The sequence below is a fragment of the Callithrix jacchus genome, chromosome 12 (assembly GCF_049354715.1).
Source record: "Callithrix jacchus isolate 240 chromosome 12, calJac240_pri, whole genome shotgun sequence".
Classification (NCBI taxonomy): Eukaryota; Metazoa; Chordata; class Mammalia; order Primates; family Cebidae; genus Callithrix; species Callithrix jacchus.
The window spans coordinates 86366197-86384702 of record NC_133513.1 but is presented as its reverse complement, the minus strand read 5'-3'; the positions used below and the strand labels follow the sequence as shown (position 1 = coordinate 86384702).

At 42.4% G+C, this 18506-nt stretch overlaps 1 protein-coding gene across 3 annotated transcripts in view; it reads right to left on the bottom strand.

Annotated features, from left to right (window-relative positions):
- PDE6C (phosphodiesterase 6C) overlaps positions 1 to 18506 on the bottom strand; it is a 62228-nt gene that overhangs the window by 21139 nt on the left and 22583 nt on the right. For all 3 annotated transcript variants that reach the window (XR_004732073.3, XM_002756642.7, XM_035268495.2), the window contains exons 8-15: positions 18071 to 18118; positions 12457 to 12606; positions 11738 to 11881; positions 10315 to 10383; positions 7708 to 7854; positions 7375 to 7482; positions 6884 to 6993; positions 1874 to 1961 (exon numbers count right to left, since the gene is read on the bottom strand). Coding sequence is in view for 2 of the 3 variants with exons in the window: in XM_002756642.7 (XP_002756688.3) it covers positions 1874 to 1961; positions 6884 to 6993; positions 7375 to 7482; positions 7708 to 7854; positions 10315 to 10383; positions 11738 to 11881; positions 12457 to 12606; positions 18071 to 18118 (864 nt within the window). In the remaining variant the exon portion in view is untranslated. The remainder of the gene's footprint in view (positions 1 to 1873; positions 1962 to 6883; positions 6994 to 7374; positions 7483 to 7707; positions 7855 to 10314; positions 10384 to 11737; positions 11882 to 12456; positions 12607 to 18070; positions 18119 to 18506) is intronic.

Sequence of the window (18506 nt, the reverse complement as noted above, 5' to 3'; positions counted from 1 at the left end):
TTATTCTTGAAACTGAGAAAAGCCCACTCTCCAGAGGGCTCATGTTTCTTAATGAGCATGTGATTCTTTTTTCTTTTTTATTTTATTTTATTTTTTTTTTTTGAGACAGAATTTCACTCTTGTTGCCTTGGCTGGAGTACAATGACTTGATCTCAGCTTACCACAACCTCCGCCTTTCCCAGGTTCAAGTGATTCTCCTGCCTAAGCTTCCTGAGTAGCTGGGATTACAGGCATGTGTCACCACACCCAGCTAATTTTGTATTTTTTAGTAGAGACGGGGTTTTTCCATGTTGGTCAGGCTGGTCTCAAACTCCCAACTTCAGGTGATCTGCCCACCTTGGCCTCCCAAAGTGCTGGGATTACAGGTGTGAGCCACCACACCCAGCGATTTTTTTTTTTTGAGACAGAGTTTTGCTTTGTTGCCCAGGCTGGAGTGCAGTGGCATGATCTTGGCTCACTGCAGCCTCCACCTCCTGCACTCAAGTGATTCTCCTGCCTCAGCCTTCTGAGTAGCTGGGACTACAGGTGTGTGCCACCATGCCTGGCTAATTTTTGTATTTTTAGTAGAGAGAATTTCACTATGGTTGGCAGGATGGTTTCGATCTCCTGACCTTGTGATCCACCCACCTCAGCCTCCCAAAGTGCTAGGATTACAGGCATGAGCCACTGTGCCTGTCCATGAGCAAGTGTTTCTAAACAAGTTCACTGCCTGTGACAAAACAGTGCTCCCCTCAATCTAATAATGACTTACCTTAATCATTTTTGGTTTGGAACATTCTTAAGAAAGTATAATTAGAGGACATCCACAACTTTCCACATGCCTATATACTCCTTCAATAAAATTGATCAAGGGAAAAAGAATGACTACACCCTCTTGGAAGGTTAGTAGTACATAACATGTGCAATTCACAATGAATGCAAGGGGCTCAGAGCCGCTCCTGCAGAAAGCTATGTCTGATCCCACCTCTTCGCCCCTTTCCACTGCCACAGTCCTCACACAAATGAGGTTTCTCCTTGAAACTCTCTGAGCGTGGCTCAGTGCCTCTCTGATGATGGCTGGCTAAGTCATGCCTACTTCCATGATACAGTTTCGATCTGTGTCCCTACCCAAACCCCATGTTCAGTTGTAATCCCCAGTGTTGGAGGTGGGAGGTGATCGGATCTTGGGGACAGTATTTCTCATGAATGATTTAGCCCCATCTTCCTTGGTCACAATACTGAGTGAGTTCTTAGGAGATCTGATTGTTTAAAAATGTTATGTGGTACCTCCCCCCTACCTCTCTTCCTTCTGCTCTGGCCATGTGAAGTGCTCACTCCCCCTTCAGCTTCCACCATGATCGTAAGCTCCCTGAGGCCTGCCCAGAGGTTGATGCTGCCATGCTTCCCATACAGCCTGCAGAACTGTGAGTTTCTTTATAATTATGCAGTCTCAGGTATTTCTTTATAGCAATGTAAGAACATATGAATACACTCCACTATGAAAGCTTGACTTTCTTAAAGGCATAGACCATTCCTGATAGCGTATGCACCATGAATGAGTAAGAAAATCAGTGATCATGTAGCCTCCTTTCCCCTTTACATTTATATATGCTTGATGTATAGACCCCTTTTGTATCCACCATAAGCTTTTTCTTCTTTCCCCATAGACCCACAGAGATTCTGTGACTTTCTATGGCTCTCTTCAGCTGTCTCAGCTACTTCCAACTTGGTTGTTCAAAAACTATTGCAATAGAGCAATTTCTATCAACTGACTTCAATAAGGGTATACACTATCAACTGCTGTAACTCAAGGCTAACCTTTTTCCGAGCATTCTCTGTGGGTTATTGCTTTGACCCAGAACTTATGTTTATTTGTAAAGAGAGATTCACGTACCTCATCCTGCAACAGAGTCTTACTGTACTCCAGGTGGTGCCTCTCCAAAATAGAAGAACCATGAAGTCTTGCTAATGGAGATGTGGATCTAGAAGGAAAACAATATGCCATGATTTTAGCTGTTTAAAAATTACACATAGGCTCATATGATACAGTATCTTTATTGTTTCAGGATTTTTCTTAATATCTTTCCTCTCCCTTCCAATTCAATACCTGTGAAGTGGTCAAAAATAACATATTGGAAAAGATTTCCTAAATTTAGAAGATGAGAATTTGCTCTTTTGGAAAAAAAAACCCTGAATTTGTTGAATGCATACATGATTGAATTGTTTAAATTAAGGAGAATAGCTCCTTGTATCTAAATTTTTCAAGTTCCCTGGGCTTATGGTGGTGGACTATGACTTATAAAATGTATAGCAAACCTGTGGAAGCCCATAGGTTATCTGCATAGAACCAAGATGAAAAGCACTATAAAGAAACATTTCTCTCCTCCCCCAAGACAGTGACATAAATTTAAGCTTAGAGTTCCCATTTATTAACAATTAGATCACAGCTTTACATAAGTGAGGGCTCCAGTCTTTTTTGTACTGTTTTTCTTCAGTGCCTTCGGGGTAAAAGAGGCTGAAGTCAAAGGTCTATAGATGATGCGAAGACTGTCATGAAAATATAGAATAAATTATTTTAAAGAAAGAAATAAAAAACATGGCTGGTAGCCTTAGTAGGGAAATTTTATTTATTTCATGGAGAACAAAACTTTAGGCTGGGAGAGGTCATAGCCAGGTTACTGGCAGGTCAGGGAAAGCAAATACTTTAGCTGGAGAATAATTAGGCCATATCTAATCATATTACAATTGATCCCAATTTTAACACATACTTAAACAACTCCTCTGTGTTGGCATTGGATATTTTTTAAAATGAGTAAATTCTAGCCTCTATAACCACCAAACTGCTCTCTGTCTTATGAGATCCACTTCTGAAGCCTCCTTATATGAGTAAAAAAATGTGATATTTGACTCTTCATGCCTGGCTTATTTTACTTAACAAAATAACCTCCAGTTCCATCCCTATTGCTGCAAATGACAAGATTTTTTTTTTTTTGGTGGGTGTATAATATGTATGTGTATATATGTATCTACATATCTCACATTTCCTTGGTAGAGAGTAATTTGGTAGTTATCAGAGGCTAAGAATGGAAGGGAGGTGAGAATCATGTAGACAGGTTGATTAATGGGTACAAATATACAGGTAGGTAAAATAAATAAGACCTAGTCTTCAATAAATTAATAGAGTATGGCAAACAACAACCTATTGTATATTTCAAAATAGCTAGTGAAGAATAATTTGAATGTTCTCAGCATAAAGAAATCATAAATGTTCAAGGTGATAGGTAGCCCAGTTACCCTGTTTTGACTATCACATATCATATGAATGTATCAAAATATCACATACCCCAAAAATATGAACATCTATCATGTAGCAATTTAAAATATATATTTTTTAAAATGAATAAACCTCAATTCTAGTTAGAAAGGAGTGGTATCTTTAATTCCTTTGGGTTTAAAAACATTAGTTAAAAATGTTATTAGGAAGCTAGATCTTCATCTGGTCTCAAAATAATGCTTTGTGACTTATTGATTGCAAAGGAGAAAATGTTGCTTTACATAAAGAGACTATTGGACATAATTTATAAATAAAATTGATATCATGGGCTTCTTGACACAATGCATTGAGAAAGACACAACATCTTCTATGTAGAATTCCTGCCAAAAAATGTTTAGTCCGAATTTAGTAATCAGGAAACAAGTGGTTAAATCCAAACTGAAAGATATTCTGCAAAATAGCTAGCTTAGACTCTCCAAAAATGTCAACATCCTGAAACACAAAAAGGTGGAGCAACTACTCCAGATTAAAGGAGATTAACGATATTTAACAACGAAACGTCAAGTGTGATCCTTGAATAGATCCTGAATTAGAAAGAAAAATTAAAGGACATTACTGTGGTAATTGGAAAATTTTGAATAAACATTGTATATTAGATAATAGTTATATTATACCAATGTATAATATATTACAATAGTATATTACACCAATGTTAAATTTCCTGAGGGTGATCATTGTATTGTGTTTATGTAAGTGAATGTCCTCCTAATTCTTAATAAATACATGCTGAAATATTTAGAAATGAAATATAGTATCTGCAACCCACTCACAAATGATTTAGTGGAAGAAAAAAAAAGAATGCAGTGCTCATGCCTGTAATCCCAGCACTTTGGGAGGCTGAGGCAGGAGGATTACTTGAGCCCAGGAGTTGAACACCAATCTGGGCAACATAGAGAGGCCCTGTCTCTACAAAAAGTTAGCCAGGCATGGTAGCATACACCTGTAGTTCCAGCTACTTGGGAGGCTGAGGTGGGAGGATTGCTTGGGCCCCGGAGTTCAAGGCTGCAGTGAGCCATGATCCTGCCACTGCAGTCCCTGGGTGACAGGGTAAGACCCTGTCTCAAAAAAAATGAAAGATGAATTTACACACACACACAGATATTCACACACACACTACCAGTCTGCAGTCAGGAAGCCCTTCCATCACCACATGCTCCTACAGTTGAGTTGACAGAGGAGGAATGATGGAAGAAAACCAGGCCAATGCAGAGGGCAGTGTGTGGCTGCATTTATCCTTCCTGCAAACCTGGAGGCAAGATGCCAGCTTCAATCCTGCTGCTTTCTATGACCTAGGGCAAGTTTGACTTCATCTTTTGAGCTCATCAGTAAAAAAGGGGGATAACGGTACTTACTATATGGTACCTCCCTTCACTGTGCTGTGAAGGTTAAATGAGTTAGTAGGTATCAGATCCTTAGCATGGTCTCTGGCCCACTTTGTCTATAGCCCAATTTGTCTCTAGAGGGAAAAAAGAGCCCAGGAGTTCAACAACAGCCTGGGCAACATAGGGAGGCCCTGTCTCTACAAAACCAATATAAAATTTAGCCAGGCATGGTAGCATATACCTGTAGTACCAGCTACTTGGGAGATGCTCAGTTTGTTCCTCTGGAACTGAGTTGGCTACTATACTACTGATCAAGAAGGAGGAAGAGAACTTCAGTGACTATCAGGGGACTTGCATTCAGGAGGAGTGAGTGGCTGGAATAGGCTGGAACCTTTTGAGATGAAGAAGATGTCTCTTGCCTGAAGTCTGAATGGAGATCGTCTTTTCAAGACAAAGCCTTATAATAGATAGAATTGCTGAAGATGAGGAGTCACTGCTTACAAAATGCTTTTCATTCCATGAAATTATATATGTGCAGCCTGCCTAGTAGGCACTTTCTCATAGATTTCACCTATGTAATTTCATTTGAGTCTCACAACAATCTTTGAGAGGTCAATACTTTATCCATTTCATAGCTAAGAAACTGAATCTCAAATAGATTAAGTGACTTGTCCAAGATCCCCCAACCAGGAAGGAGTTGGTCCCCACGAACCCAAGACTTCAAAGCCTGTTCTGTGTATAACACTTCATTACTTCTGGAGAAGGGTAAGCCGTATGTTGGAAATAAGAATGAAGTGTGGCTAAGGCAGATAGACCATCTTAAAACCCATTTCGAGGAGCTGGGCTGGGCCACGAGCAATGCTGGTGAATGAAGAGTTCCAATGACATTACTATTATAACAATAGTAATCATAATAATACCTAATATTTATTTATTTTTCCTGAGATGGAGTCTTGCCCTGTCTCCCAGGCTGGAGTGCAGGAGCGTGATCTCAGCTCACTGCAATCTCTGCCTCCTGGGTCCAAACAATTCTCCTCCCTCAGCCTCTCCAGTAGCTGAGATTACAGGCACCTTCCAGCTAATGTTTGTATTTTTAGTAAAGACAGGGTTTCACTATGTTGGCCAGGCTGGTCTCAAACTCTTTACCTCATGATCCACCCGCCATAGCCTCCCAAAGTGCTAGGATTACAGGCATGAGCCACTGCGCCTGGCAATTATACCTAATATTTATTAACTGCCAGGATCCTCCCATGAGTTGAGGGCTTTATATGCATGATTCCATTTAATCTTTACAACAACCTTATGTGCTGGATACCATTATTATAATTCTTACTTTTCAGATGAGGAAATTGAAGCTTAGAAAGCTTAAATAACTTGTGCACATAACAGTGAATCCAAATCTGCCTGAGCCCAGAGCCTGCACCCTTCTTATTGTACTTCCTTTCTTGTGGCAAGAGAGCAAGATGGCATCAATGTTAAGGTAGAAGACCAGCTGAAGGAGAGTTTTGTAGAAGCAAAACGACCAGGGAAGTGAAGGGTAGTGAGCCCAGAAGTAGTGTTCTCTAGCCTGAGCTGGGGAGTGCTCCATTGGAGTATACAAGTGTAAGCCTAACATTCATGCACCTTGTTTGTTTGTTTGTTTATTGAGACAAGAGTCTCACTTTGTTGCCCCAGCTGGAGTGCAGTGGCACAGTCTTGGCTCAGTACAGCCTCCGCCTCCTAGGTTCAAGCAATTCTCCTGCCTCAGCCTTCCTAGTAGTTGGGATTATAGGTGCCTGCCACCATGCCCGGCTAATTTTTGTATTTTTAGTAGAGACAGGATTTTGCCATGTTGGCCAGGCTCGTCTTGAACTCCTGACCTCAGGTGATCCGTGAGCCTCACTTGCCCAAAGTGCTGGGATTACAGTCGTGAGCCACCGTGCCTAGCTGGACTCATGAACTTTAATATAGGAATTCAATACTCTGATTAAACAAGGTTGAGAAAAGAAAGCCTGAAGTCCTACAGGAAGAAGACAGAGGCACATCTGGAAATGAAAACAAAGGAAAGGGGGATGCAAGCCCCTAGGGAGAAAGAGCAACATTATGGTGGAGGCAGAAGCTTGGGAGGGAACAGAACCCAGCCCTGGGGTTTCCAAACATGGCAAAGAGGGATTGACTGGGCCAAGGAACAGGAAGAAGTGTTCCTCTCACCCTAGGTACCTTCCAGTGTCCACCAGTAAGTGTCAAGATTGCACATGTGTTCACTTACTTCATCTGGTACAAATTATTGGTGCCTCTGTGGTCAATATCATGGCAGAAAGCAGCAGCGAGCATGGCAAAGGCTTCGAGATCTGTGTAGTATTTCTTTAATCTTCCTGTCTAAAAAAATAACATATATACATGTATCTGTAATTGATTTGAATCAATATACCTCTATACCAAGTACAGCAAGTCCTGCCTGCAATAGAGAAAAGGCCCACTACGTTTTTGGAGCAAGTTCACTTTATTTCCTGTGAAGATTGTAGCATTGTGGGTAATGACTGAACCTTCCTTTAAGAAGGGAAGTAATGTCAACGTCTGAATGATCATGGCACCAGTGCTCAAGGATACCCACGATCCCAGGGTTCCTCTGCAACGAAGAGGGGTTTGTACCCTGAATTTTTAAATTACTGATCTAAAATGATAGACCATATATATTTCTCATCAGATTCAAATGGGAAGTCTGCAGTTTTACCAGTATTTACGGCCCTCTGCACTTACCATCAGCAAAGTAAACATGGTCTGTCCCACATTGAACCCATGCCGCCAGTTGTGGTAAGTGACAGCGCGGTATCCTTTCCTTACGGTGTACATCCATCTGGTAAGAACCTAAAAGAAGACAACACCATTCAAACTTTGGAATCGAATTCTAAAGGTTAGAGGGTCTGTGGCGATCTTATCTAAAAAGATATGTTAGTCCGGTTGACAGGTTAAGCCGATGTGTTTAGAAAGTTACTTTAAAATTCAAACTGAGTCCATCTTTTGAACCACAGAAAACATCAGTGACGTAGAGCTACCGAATCACACAGTATTTTAAATTAAATACCATCTGACCTCTACGGGTACTTTGAATTTCTCCACCACATTTATTTCAAAAAACAGTCGTATTCCACATTTAATCAATCCATGCTCTGTAATGGGGAAGTCACTGAAGCGGAATTCGTACAGTTCTACTGAGCGTGGGTCTGGCAAGTCCTCTTTCTGTTGAAATAAGGAAGGATTGTGTCAGATCACATTCATCGGTTTTCCCTTTCCACTCCCATAGTCAACATTGGTGTAAAACAAAATTACAATAAAAGAGCACAATGTGTGATTTCGCTGAGGCACCATGTGCCAGCGAACAGATGTTGCAGTTTGCACAGATTATCCTCACAGCAGGCCTACACGATTACCCCCATTTCACAGGTGGTGAAACAGACTTCGCTATATTAAAAACTTTCTAAGTGATAGGATACCATTCCAAATCCAACTCCAGTAGCTATTTTCTTTCTATGATGCAAAATAAAATATTTAGTTACAAAAGCCTTACTCATTTTCAATACTCAACTTATTTTCTGTTCAAGAAACATTCTATGAACAGTAAATGACTACTTAATTCAATTCTACTTTTCTTTATATGCTCAAGTGACAGTTTCCCACTAGAATGTGAGCTCCCCAAGGGTGGGGATCATCTGCTTATTTGCTGCCATATCCCACATCTGCAGTACCTGTCCCATGAAGGTGCTCAGGAAATGTTTGTTGAATGAATGAATGGATGGATGGATAAACCAGTGAATTCCCTGCAGTACACAAGTATACGTGCAGACATTTAATTGAATTCACATCTAGTTAGGATTCCAGATTATGTGAAAAAAACAGTGAAGTAGGCACATGGCATTGGCACAATTTAAGAAATAAAAATACGGATCTTGCCCTTAAAGAACTTAACTTATTAAAGTGGTTATAAAATGTAGATGAATGAAAAGTAAGTGCTTAGAATAATCAGAGAGTATGGCCAGTGCTCCATGCGGAGGGAGAAACTGAAAGACTTTGGACAGTTGAGAAATTAAACGAGGAGAAATGCTGGAGGAGCATGCATGCAGCTGAGCTGGCAGAACGAAGCGGGGAGATGATTCCACATGGGAGAGAAAGTGCCAAGAGGCGGAAATTAGCAGCACCTATGTGGGTGTACCAGACAGACTTGCAGTAGCAATTCAGTTCAGTGGGTATTTATTGAATGTGTAGTATGTCCTTAGTACGCTGAGAAAAACACAAATATAGGGAAAAGCAAGTCACTCCTCTTAGTAAGTTGAATGTTTTTCAGGGGACTGCCCATGCTCTATTTATGCAGATTTCAACACCAAATGGCATATGGCTATTTAAAGCAAAATTATGGTTTCCAGTCCCCCCAGCCCCCGAGCCTGGGCTGGCCCCTAACACCCTTGCACAGAACTGTTGCTATTACACCCAGAAAATTGGCTGAGCCATCCCTGAAGGTAACATGAAAGTGCAGACCTGGAGAAAGACTCAGGTACATGAGGATGGACAAATAATTATATAGCGGAGAAATTACGCCAGGATAATTTTGGAGAACTCCTCTGAAATATGTGTTGTATTCCTCAATTTTATGCAGCAATGATTTGGGATTTTCCCAGATTAGATTTTACATTCAAAATAGGCTGTTTTTTTTAGGAAGTCTACTGGTTATGTGTCCACTTTATTGCTTCTACAACATGAGATCCTTCTTCCTTTAAATGAGAAACTAGAGAATTTCTAGTGTCATGGATGTCAGCAAAAGTTTTGTTTTCCAAGATGCCTACTGTTGAGGGCAGGTGGGGAGAAGAAAGGGTGGTCTTCTGGGCCAGGCTGGGAGGATGGTGCTCAAAGGGGAGCCAAGCAAAATGGGAGAAAAGGGAACTTCTGATGACATGGAAACTTGAGTGATTCTGGTATTAAGATCTATTGGTGATTCTGGTATTAAGATGGGTACCTTAAAATAATAAACATCAATACATTTTTTTAAATACAGGGAAAGATAGTCAAAATAGATCAAATGATAAAAAGTTTCAACACAGAAAACCTTAACAAAATAATTAAATGTACATACTAGAACTGAAAAAACTCTCTGAAATTAAGAACTTATTGAGAGTTTTAACAGTTGATTGGACACAACAAAAGACAGAATTAGTACAGTGAAAAAGTTAATTTCAGCCAGAAATAATAGGATGGCCTACTGGCAACAACAAGAAAGCACAGAAGCCTTTAGACTCCAGAAGAGAAGCTAGAAATGGCAGGTGGAGGGTGAGGCCAGTGCCTAGAAGGATCCATGCTCCACTCTAACTCTGTCATGTCCCCTGGGGTGGCCATGGTGTCATCCACAGCTATTAAAATAAACTGTGCCTTGATATCCCCAGATTCTGTGCCTAAAGTCCCCTAAGCAGTAGTCTAGACTAGTTGCAATTGTAAACTATCTGTGTGAATTGGACCAGAGGTGACAAAGACAAAGAAAAGCAGGAAATCAGAAGGTCTATCTTTAGAAGAAATCTGTCTTTTAGCCTTGAGAAGTATCAGGAAAGAGAAAACTCAACATTGACTTGAAAAACAAGAAAGCATGTCCTAATATATTATTGATTTATGTATTAGCTATTTAACAGGTATTAAGGTTAGAAGGAAAACACTTACCAAAATTGCAACAAGTTGTTTTTCTTCACATTCGTCAATTACATCAACATTTAACTTCTCTTGAAATTTCTAAAATGTAAAAGCAATTGAGGTGTGAAATTCCTAAAGGAGAAGATTTCCATACGATTCCTCTACTATTAAAATCTTAGGTAAGATATATTTAAAATATGTGGGAGGCAGAGGCAGGAGGATCCCTGGAGCCCAGGAGTTGGAGGATTCAGTGAACTGTGATGACACCACTGCACTCCAGCCTGGGCAAGAGAGTGAGAGCCCATCTCTAAAAATAAGTAAAAAAATAAAATATACTGTAATAAGTTCCAGGGCAAAGATGCATTCTTCATTGTGGATACAAAGACCTATAGCTCCTGATTATGAAGAATTTTTTTCAAGAAATAATCTAATATATTTGATTTTTTTAAATTGCCCCAAAATGGTTACAGTAACTGGTTAAAAAAAAGGAAGAAAAAAAGAGGTGTAGGTGTGCGTTGTTTGCATGTAGGAAAAAGAAAATGAGTGGCTTACATTTATTTTTCTATGGGCTTATTGCAATTTCCTTTATTCTCCCCAGATCTTCTCACCGTTAATATCTCAAACTCTCAAAGGGAGTTACACTCAGACCACTCAGCAAAACCAAAAACCAACACCCTCACCAAAAACAACCCACTCTAGCAAAACTATACCTACACACACACACACACACAACCTGGGAAATAAAAGGAACAGAGATGCTGGGTGCATGATATTTTCCCTTCATTTCGTGGTGATTAGAACATGGTTAGCAAATTCCCACTTGCTCCCCCATCATCCATAAGGTTGGTCTTTGTGATGTGGGTTTCTTTGCCCAGTGAGTATTTTTGTGAATGAATGTGATGTGAGCAAAACTTGAAGTATGACTGCACAATTGGGCTTGCTCTCTTGCACTTCTGTCATCTCTATGAGAAGGATGTCTATAAGGTAGCTCCTGGTCTGTGAAGAATAGAGCAAACCAAATTCATAGCTTGGAGCCAAGCCTAGCCACTGTCAATCAAAGCCTGGTCAACCCACAAATGCGAGTGAGAGACAGAGGTAGAGGTTCATTACTGCATGCCACAGAGGTGTTAGGGTTGTTGTTATGCAGCATTATATGACAATAGCTGACTGATACATTTCTCTTCCTAAAACATATTTTTTTCTTGCTAGATGTTATTATTCTAGCTCCCACAACCTAATAGCGCTTTTAACAAAGCGCTATTCCAGCCAAGCAGCTGTACTTCTAGTAAGGGTCTCTGTATACTGGGCCATCCATGTGTTCTTCCAACCCCTCCTTCCCTCCTTCTCTCTCTCAGACCAGGAGTAAACCATTCACATTTGTCAGACTCCTGGGTATTTGGGTGACTTTGGTTAGATAGCATCTTACGTCCACAGGACTGAATTCCCCACTTACCAAGATGGACTTAATTTCTTCAGGAGTGGCTTTGGTGTGGTTCATGAGCATTTCCTGAGCTATGTCCTTTCTGTTTTCCAGCTTATTCATCTTTTCATAGGTGTCAGTATTTAAAAGAGACCATCCAAGAAATTGTGTGAGAGTCTGAAATGGATGAAAGGTGATTCTAATTCTCTTCGGTTAAAGGAAAATTGGTTTGGAGGCAACAATCTGCATGCTTTTCTATCAACCTCCCTTCCATCAACCACCACCCCAGTCCTTTTAATTTGAGAAAAGCATACTAATCATCAGCTTCAGACAGTAACATTGGCTGAGTTCTTGCTTTTTAAAGTGTACCATGCACCATGAATACTTTGTTAGAACAGAGATGGGTTACCAACACCAGTATAATCAACCAGGACCTAAAAATTAGGCAAGGGGCTGGGAGTAAGAATAAGAATGAGAGGTAACAGGAAGAAGGAGTGAAAAAAAGGAAAGGAAAATCCTCTTTCCCATTTTCCTAGTATTATCATGAATTTTGGTTAAGCTACAATTTTATACTTTGGTAGAAAATGTTGCAGTTTATAGAAGTCAGGAAATAGAAATGACAAAATAACAACATATTGGTTACAGCTATGTGTGACTCATGTCTTAATGGCCCTTCAAAATATTCCAGAATTATGCGCCCTCTCTTATTTTGTGAGTTGCATTCACTCCCATTTTCTTATTACTGCACTTACCTCAGTAATGTATTCATCATGCTCATCGAAAGGTTTTCCATCCTTCCTGTTGTAAAATGTAGCCACTCCCACAATGTCTTCTTTCTTGTTGACAATAGGCAGGGACAAAACATTCTTAATGACCCAACCAGTTTCATCTACAGGTCCTTTCTACAAATGAGAAGGGACCTCAAGTTATTTTTTTTTTTTTTTGCCTTTTCATTTAGAAATAATCATAGAATCACAGGATATTGCAAAAGAAATGTACAGAGTGTCCAGGTATCCTTCACCCAGTTTCACCCAGTGGTAACTGTGGTTTCACAACTATAATACATTTTCCACTGTCTTGTGTAACTATAGTACAATATCAAAACCAGAAAATAGACATTGTACAATCCAGAACTGATTTTGATTTTACCAGATTTGTATGCACTTGTTCGTGTGTGTGTGTGTGTGTGTGTGTGTGTACATATTGTTCTATGCAAATTTATCCCTTGTGTAGATTTTCAACCACCTTTAGAATCAAGATACAACACTATTCCATCACTATAAGACCCCTGTACTTCCTCCCTGACAGCTACCACCCAACCATGACTTAGTTTATTTTTTATTTAAAGAAAGAGGCCAGGCACAGTGGCTCGCGCCTATAATCCTAGCACTTTGGGAGGCCAAGGCGGGAGAATCACCCGAGGTTAGGAGTTTGAGACCAGCCTGGTCAACATGGTGAAACCCTGTCTCTACTAAAAGTATAAAAATTAGCCAGGTATGGTAACACACGCCTATAATCTCAGCTACTTGTGAGGCTGAGGCAGGAGAATTGCTTGAACCCAGGAGGCAGAAGCTGCAGTGAGTTGAGATTATGCCACTACACTCCAGCCTGGGCAGCAGAGTGAAACTCTGTCTCCAAAAAAAAAAAAAAGAAAGAAAGAAAGAATAATCTTTGGGTGTGAGATGTAGCAATTCCTACTTTGTGTCAGAACATGCTAGGACCATACAGCCGTTATACGTACTTTAGCACATCCAATAGTGTGAACTTGAACCAAGTGTCTGTTTTCTGACAATTCCAACCTTTTCCCTTTCTTTCCCAAGCCTGAGGGATGGGAAGTGCTTCTTACCACTATATTACCTCACTGTTCCCTTTACACTTTTCCTGTCTTCCAACACCTGTTTAACTAATTCCTTATATAAAATTCTCCTGTTGAAACACGAGTGTGCTTTTGTTTTTCTGACTCATCCATCAAGATAGTCTTTCATTCTGTGGTGTGTTGAGTAAACATTTGTCAAGCCTCTATGGTATGCCAGGAACTGGGTCAGTTGCTGAAGGTGCAAAAGAGAACAAATCACAGATGTTGCCCTCAAGATGCTTAGGGTCTAGTGGAGGGGTGCAGGCACAGAAGTTTAGGAGTGTTTCTCAAAGTGTGGTCCAAGGACCAGGTGCAATGGATTTGTTTTAGCTTATTTCATTATCTTTAGGCATGCATCTTTTTTTTTTTTTTTTTTTTTGAGACAGGGACTTACTCTGTCACGCAGGCTCGAGTGTGATCTCGCTCACTGCAACCTCTGCCTCCCAGGTTCACGTGATTCTCCTGCCTCAGCCTCCTGAGTAGCTGGGATTACAGGTCTGTGTCACCACACCTGGCTAATTTTTGTATTTTTAATAAAGATGAGGTTTTACCATGTTGGCCAGGCTGATCTTGAACTCCTGACCTCAAGTGATCCACCCACCTCAGCCTCCCAAAGTGCTGGGATTACAGGCATGAGACAGCATGCCTAGCCTGGGCATGCATCTTCAATAAGCTTCCCAAGTAATTCTGATGCGCTCTGAAGTATGAGAACCATGATGTAGCATTTGCATAGTATGTAGCTAAGGCAGAGATAGACAAGAACTCAACACACCATATCATGTTTCTTTAAGACTTCCCTTGGCTTATTTAATCATCCTTACAGGCCCCTGGTAAGTCTTGACTCTTCCTTGAAGCCTTTTCTGACTTTTCTAACTGATACAGAACTTTTCCTTCTTGGAATTCCAACTGCACTTATAGCCTGAACCACAGTTTAGCGTTTAGACTGAGGATGTAATAGGTGCTCAATCAAAGTAACCTGTTTACTACTTATGACTAGTCTTTATATGTGGAATGAAAAGCAGGCGAACCAAACCTCAATGTCTGTGTCCTGATGGCCAAAGCTTTAGAAAAAAAAAATGCAGTGCATAGTGTTTGCAAAGCATGCATCTTTGGAAAACACTGAGAAATAATTATGTACTTATGCCATCATACGGACCAAAGGCAAATCAATAACAGGAAATATATCACATGTGTGCAAAAGAACTTCACGTGTATTTGTTAAAGCTTCCAAAATAAGCTTTGCTGACTGCTTCTCAGTATTTCAGGAAATACGCATTTGCTCCCGCTTCATATTTATGTATTTTGCCATTAGCTAGAGCTTGTAGACCGACAAGTGGCAGAAGGAACCTAAGGTTTAAGAAAAGTTAGTAGGACAAAAAACAGAGGAAATTCTATGCACTTTTCCCCCTGTGAATTGGGATTATTTTTATTGATGTTAAAGGGAGACCCCTTAGTTCACTTCAAGAAGACTATGGCAGGCAGAACAATGGCCCCCAAAGATGTCTATACCCTAATCTCTGGAACCTGTGAATATGTTGTCTAACCCAACAGAGGGGAATTAAGTTTGCAGATAGAATGGCGGTTGCTAATTAGCTGGCCTTAAGATGGGGCAATTAGCCTGGCTGTTCCAGGTGGACCCTATGTCATTACAAGGATCCTTAAAAGTGGAAAAGAAGTTGGAATCAGAATGGGAGAAGGAGCTATGATGACAAAAGCGAGGTCGCTGCCGGCTTTGCCAGGGGAAGGGTTGCCAGGCAAGGAAGGCGGCAGCCCTGAGAAGCTGGAAAAGGTAAGAAGACGAATTCTCCCCAGAGCCTCCAGAAAGCAACAGAGTCCCGCCAGCTCTGTGATTTTAGCCCGTTTGACTCATTTTGGAATTCTGACCTCCAGAACTGTGAGACATTACATTTGTGTGATTTTAAACCACTCAGTGGCAATTCATGGCAGCAGGGATAGGAAATGAATCAATTGTGCCCACAAGGAACGTAGTCTGAGAACCACTGCCTTTGCAGGTTTGCTCTGACGGTGGTTCTTTTTATATCATTGGCTTTTCCATCAAACTTCTCAGGTGCAAAAAGGAAGCTAAGAATCAGAGTGGGGTCTGACCAGGGAGAGAGAGAATGGGAAGGCAGAGCACAAAAGGAAGGTGGTGATTTGGGGAGGGCGGCCACCCCACCCTAGTCTGCGCTGCGAAATGATGCCAGGTGATGCCAGTGAAGTGAAGTGGGAAGCAAGGCTGAAGGGCCTGAGAGGGGCATCAGATAGAGATACAATCCCAACCTTGTGCTGTGCGAAGGAGAAACGGAAGAATGGAAGGTTGGGGGAGCCCCCTATACCACCGTGCTGCTCTGAAACTGTTTGCAGAGCTGTTGGGTATTCCAAGGGACAATGCTACCTGGCAGGGGATCTGGCTGTCTTCCAGGAACCGGGCTGCTTTACTGTCCCTGCCACACCCAGTTACCAGTTGGGAGTGGCCCATGGAGAGCATAGCCCCAGCACAGATGTGACCATGGATTTCAGTTCAGCAGCCATTGCAGTTACACTCCTACAGGTGGCGATCTGAGAAGCACATTTTCATGGGCACCACACCTATGTTTTCCAGAGAACTGGGAAATCCCTGTGGCCTGGAGGTTTATCCCACAATGGGGACTCCCCAAGACCCCAGGGAGGTCCCAGGCCTCCTTCTGCCCAGGTCGTCAGAGTGCTTTTACAGCTGCTCCTGCAGTAGCTGCAGTGGAGCATGAAAGCAAAGGGCCTCACATCTCACAGAGCTGCTGGGGTTCTCCTGGGCCAGCCCCATTCCACTCTCTGTTCAGATAATGACTGCTTACGGCTCAGACTCTGGAAAATCATCGTCCCCCTTTTGCTGGCAGGCATCCTATCCTGACATCCACCTGCCATAAATATAGGGATCAGGGCTGGGCACAGCATGGTCACAAATAAGCTTCAATTGCAAAGAGGAAGGAGTTAGAGCAACCATATGGTGTTTCCATGTTTTCCATGTCAGTAAGCAAAGGGAGAAGCAGGCAGATGCATGGCACGAAGCAAGTGTGTACAGATTTCCCCGAGGCATGGTGTGGTTCTGCAGCTAAGGAGGCATGCCACAACCTGGGGAAGGCTGGCTTTTCCATAGAGGCAGAGATGGGGCTCTGAGTGCAAGAGACAGAAGGGCCCCAATGGTACCCACCGGGGAAGGCAGTCTCTATTCCAGACTGAGATCAGGGCTCTAAGGGGATGTTTTTTAAATGCAGGGCACAGAACAAGTGCCCAGAGACAGAAAAGAAGAGGCTGCAGAGCCAAATGCCAGTTTATCTCCAACAGTCAGGTTGGGAGGAGGTGACAGCTGGGGAGTGGGTGACAGAGATGACAGGTGAGGAGGGATGGACAGGTGGACAGGGGAGTGGCAGAGATGACAGGTGGGGGTGACAGGTGGGGAGGGGTGGTAAAGACCACAGGCTGGCCCTTCTGGTGGGCTGGATGAACTCGGGGAGGGGAGGGATCAACTCCGGGTCTGTAGCCAGGTTCCAGCAGGAAGCCCTAATTGGGGGAGAAGTGGGTCCGTTAGAGGAGCACATACAGAGGCTGATTCCTGGGAGTATCTGGTGGGGAGTGGAGGCAGATTCCCCGGCAGAGGTTTCTGCACAGTGGAGAAGGAAGGATACAACCAAGTCTAACAGCAAGAGAAGCTCTAAGGACTCAATCAGAATCGTTGATTTTCCTGAGAACAGTTGCAATAAGGGGCAGGGAAGGGCTGCTGAGGAAACCATCAGGAGAGGTGGATTCAGGCTATAGGATGTAGCCAGCCAATCATGCATGCAGAGAATGTTTATTGAGTATGAATACTGGGTGAGGCACTGTTGCTGCTCTCAGATCGGAGTCCCCAAACCCTGAGCTGCAAACCAGTACTGACCCATAGCCTGTTAGGAACCAGGCTGTGCAGCAGGAGGTGAGCAGGTGGTACTTGGGTGAAACTGTATTTACAGTCACTCCCCATTGCTTGCATTACCGTCTGAGCTCCGCCTCCTGTCAGATCAGCAACAGCATTAGATTCTCATAGGAGTGCGAACCCTACTGTGAACTGAGCATGTGAGGGATCTGGGTGGTGCACTCCTTATGAGAATCAAATGCCTAATGATCTGAGGTGGAACAGTTTCATCCCAAAACCATATCTCACACCACCCCCATTCTGTGGAAAAACTCTTCCACAGAAACTGGTCCCTGGTGCCAAAAAGTGGGGAACACTGCCCCAAATGACCAGGAGTGTGATCAAATGGGGGAGTGGCAGATCCCCTCCCTGGCCTTCTGTCTGATCTTTCTTTTCCTTACTAGCCTCTTCTTCCTTCATTGAAGAATCTGCTACTTGCTGGCCCAGCCAGGGTGAGTGGGAGATGGGCCTGTGTGTGCCTGTGGCCAACCTGATCATCAGGCAGACTGTGGGGGTAGAAGGAAGGCAAGAGCATCCACCCCGACCCCAGCCCTGGGAGGTGAGGCCTGACCCAGAGTGCAGTTACCTGAAATGTGAAGTATTCATCTGCAGGGGCATTCATCATGTTACAGATCTGGAAGGCAAGGGGAGACAAAAGTTCTGAAACATTGTGTGGTGGAGCCCTCTCAACCGCAAGCAAAATAAGAAAGAGTGCATGGGGAGTAAGGATTTCCTACTCTGCTCTTGACTGCTTGAAGGCAAATGGACCTCAGCTAGGCTACAGCCGCTAATAGCTCATTCAAGACAGTTTCTCTGCTGCTGACACTGGAGGACACGTGGTACCATCTCTGCTCCTTCCCATTCCCCCAGACTCTAGGTAATTCTCTTCAAATTTAAAGCAACAGGTCGCTCAGGCCAAGGAGAGGAGAAAACTGAGAAATTCTAGCTCTGCTAAAGCAGGTATGAGCAGCAGAGCTAGGACTGCTTTTCTTCTTCTTCCTGAAGTAAGATTGGGTTAGGAG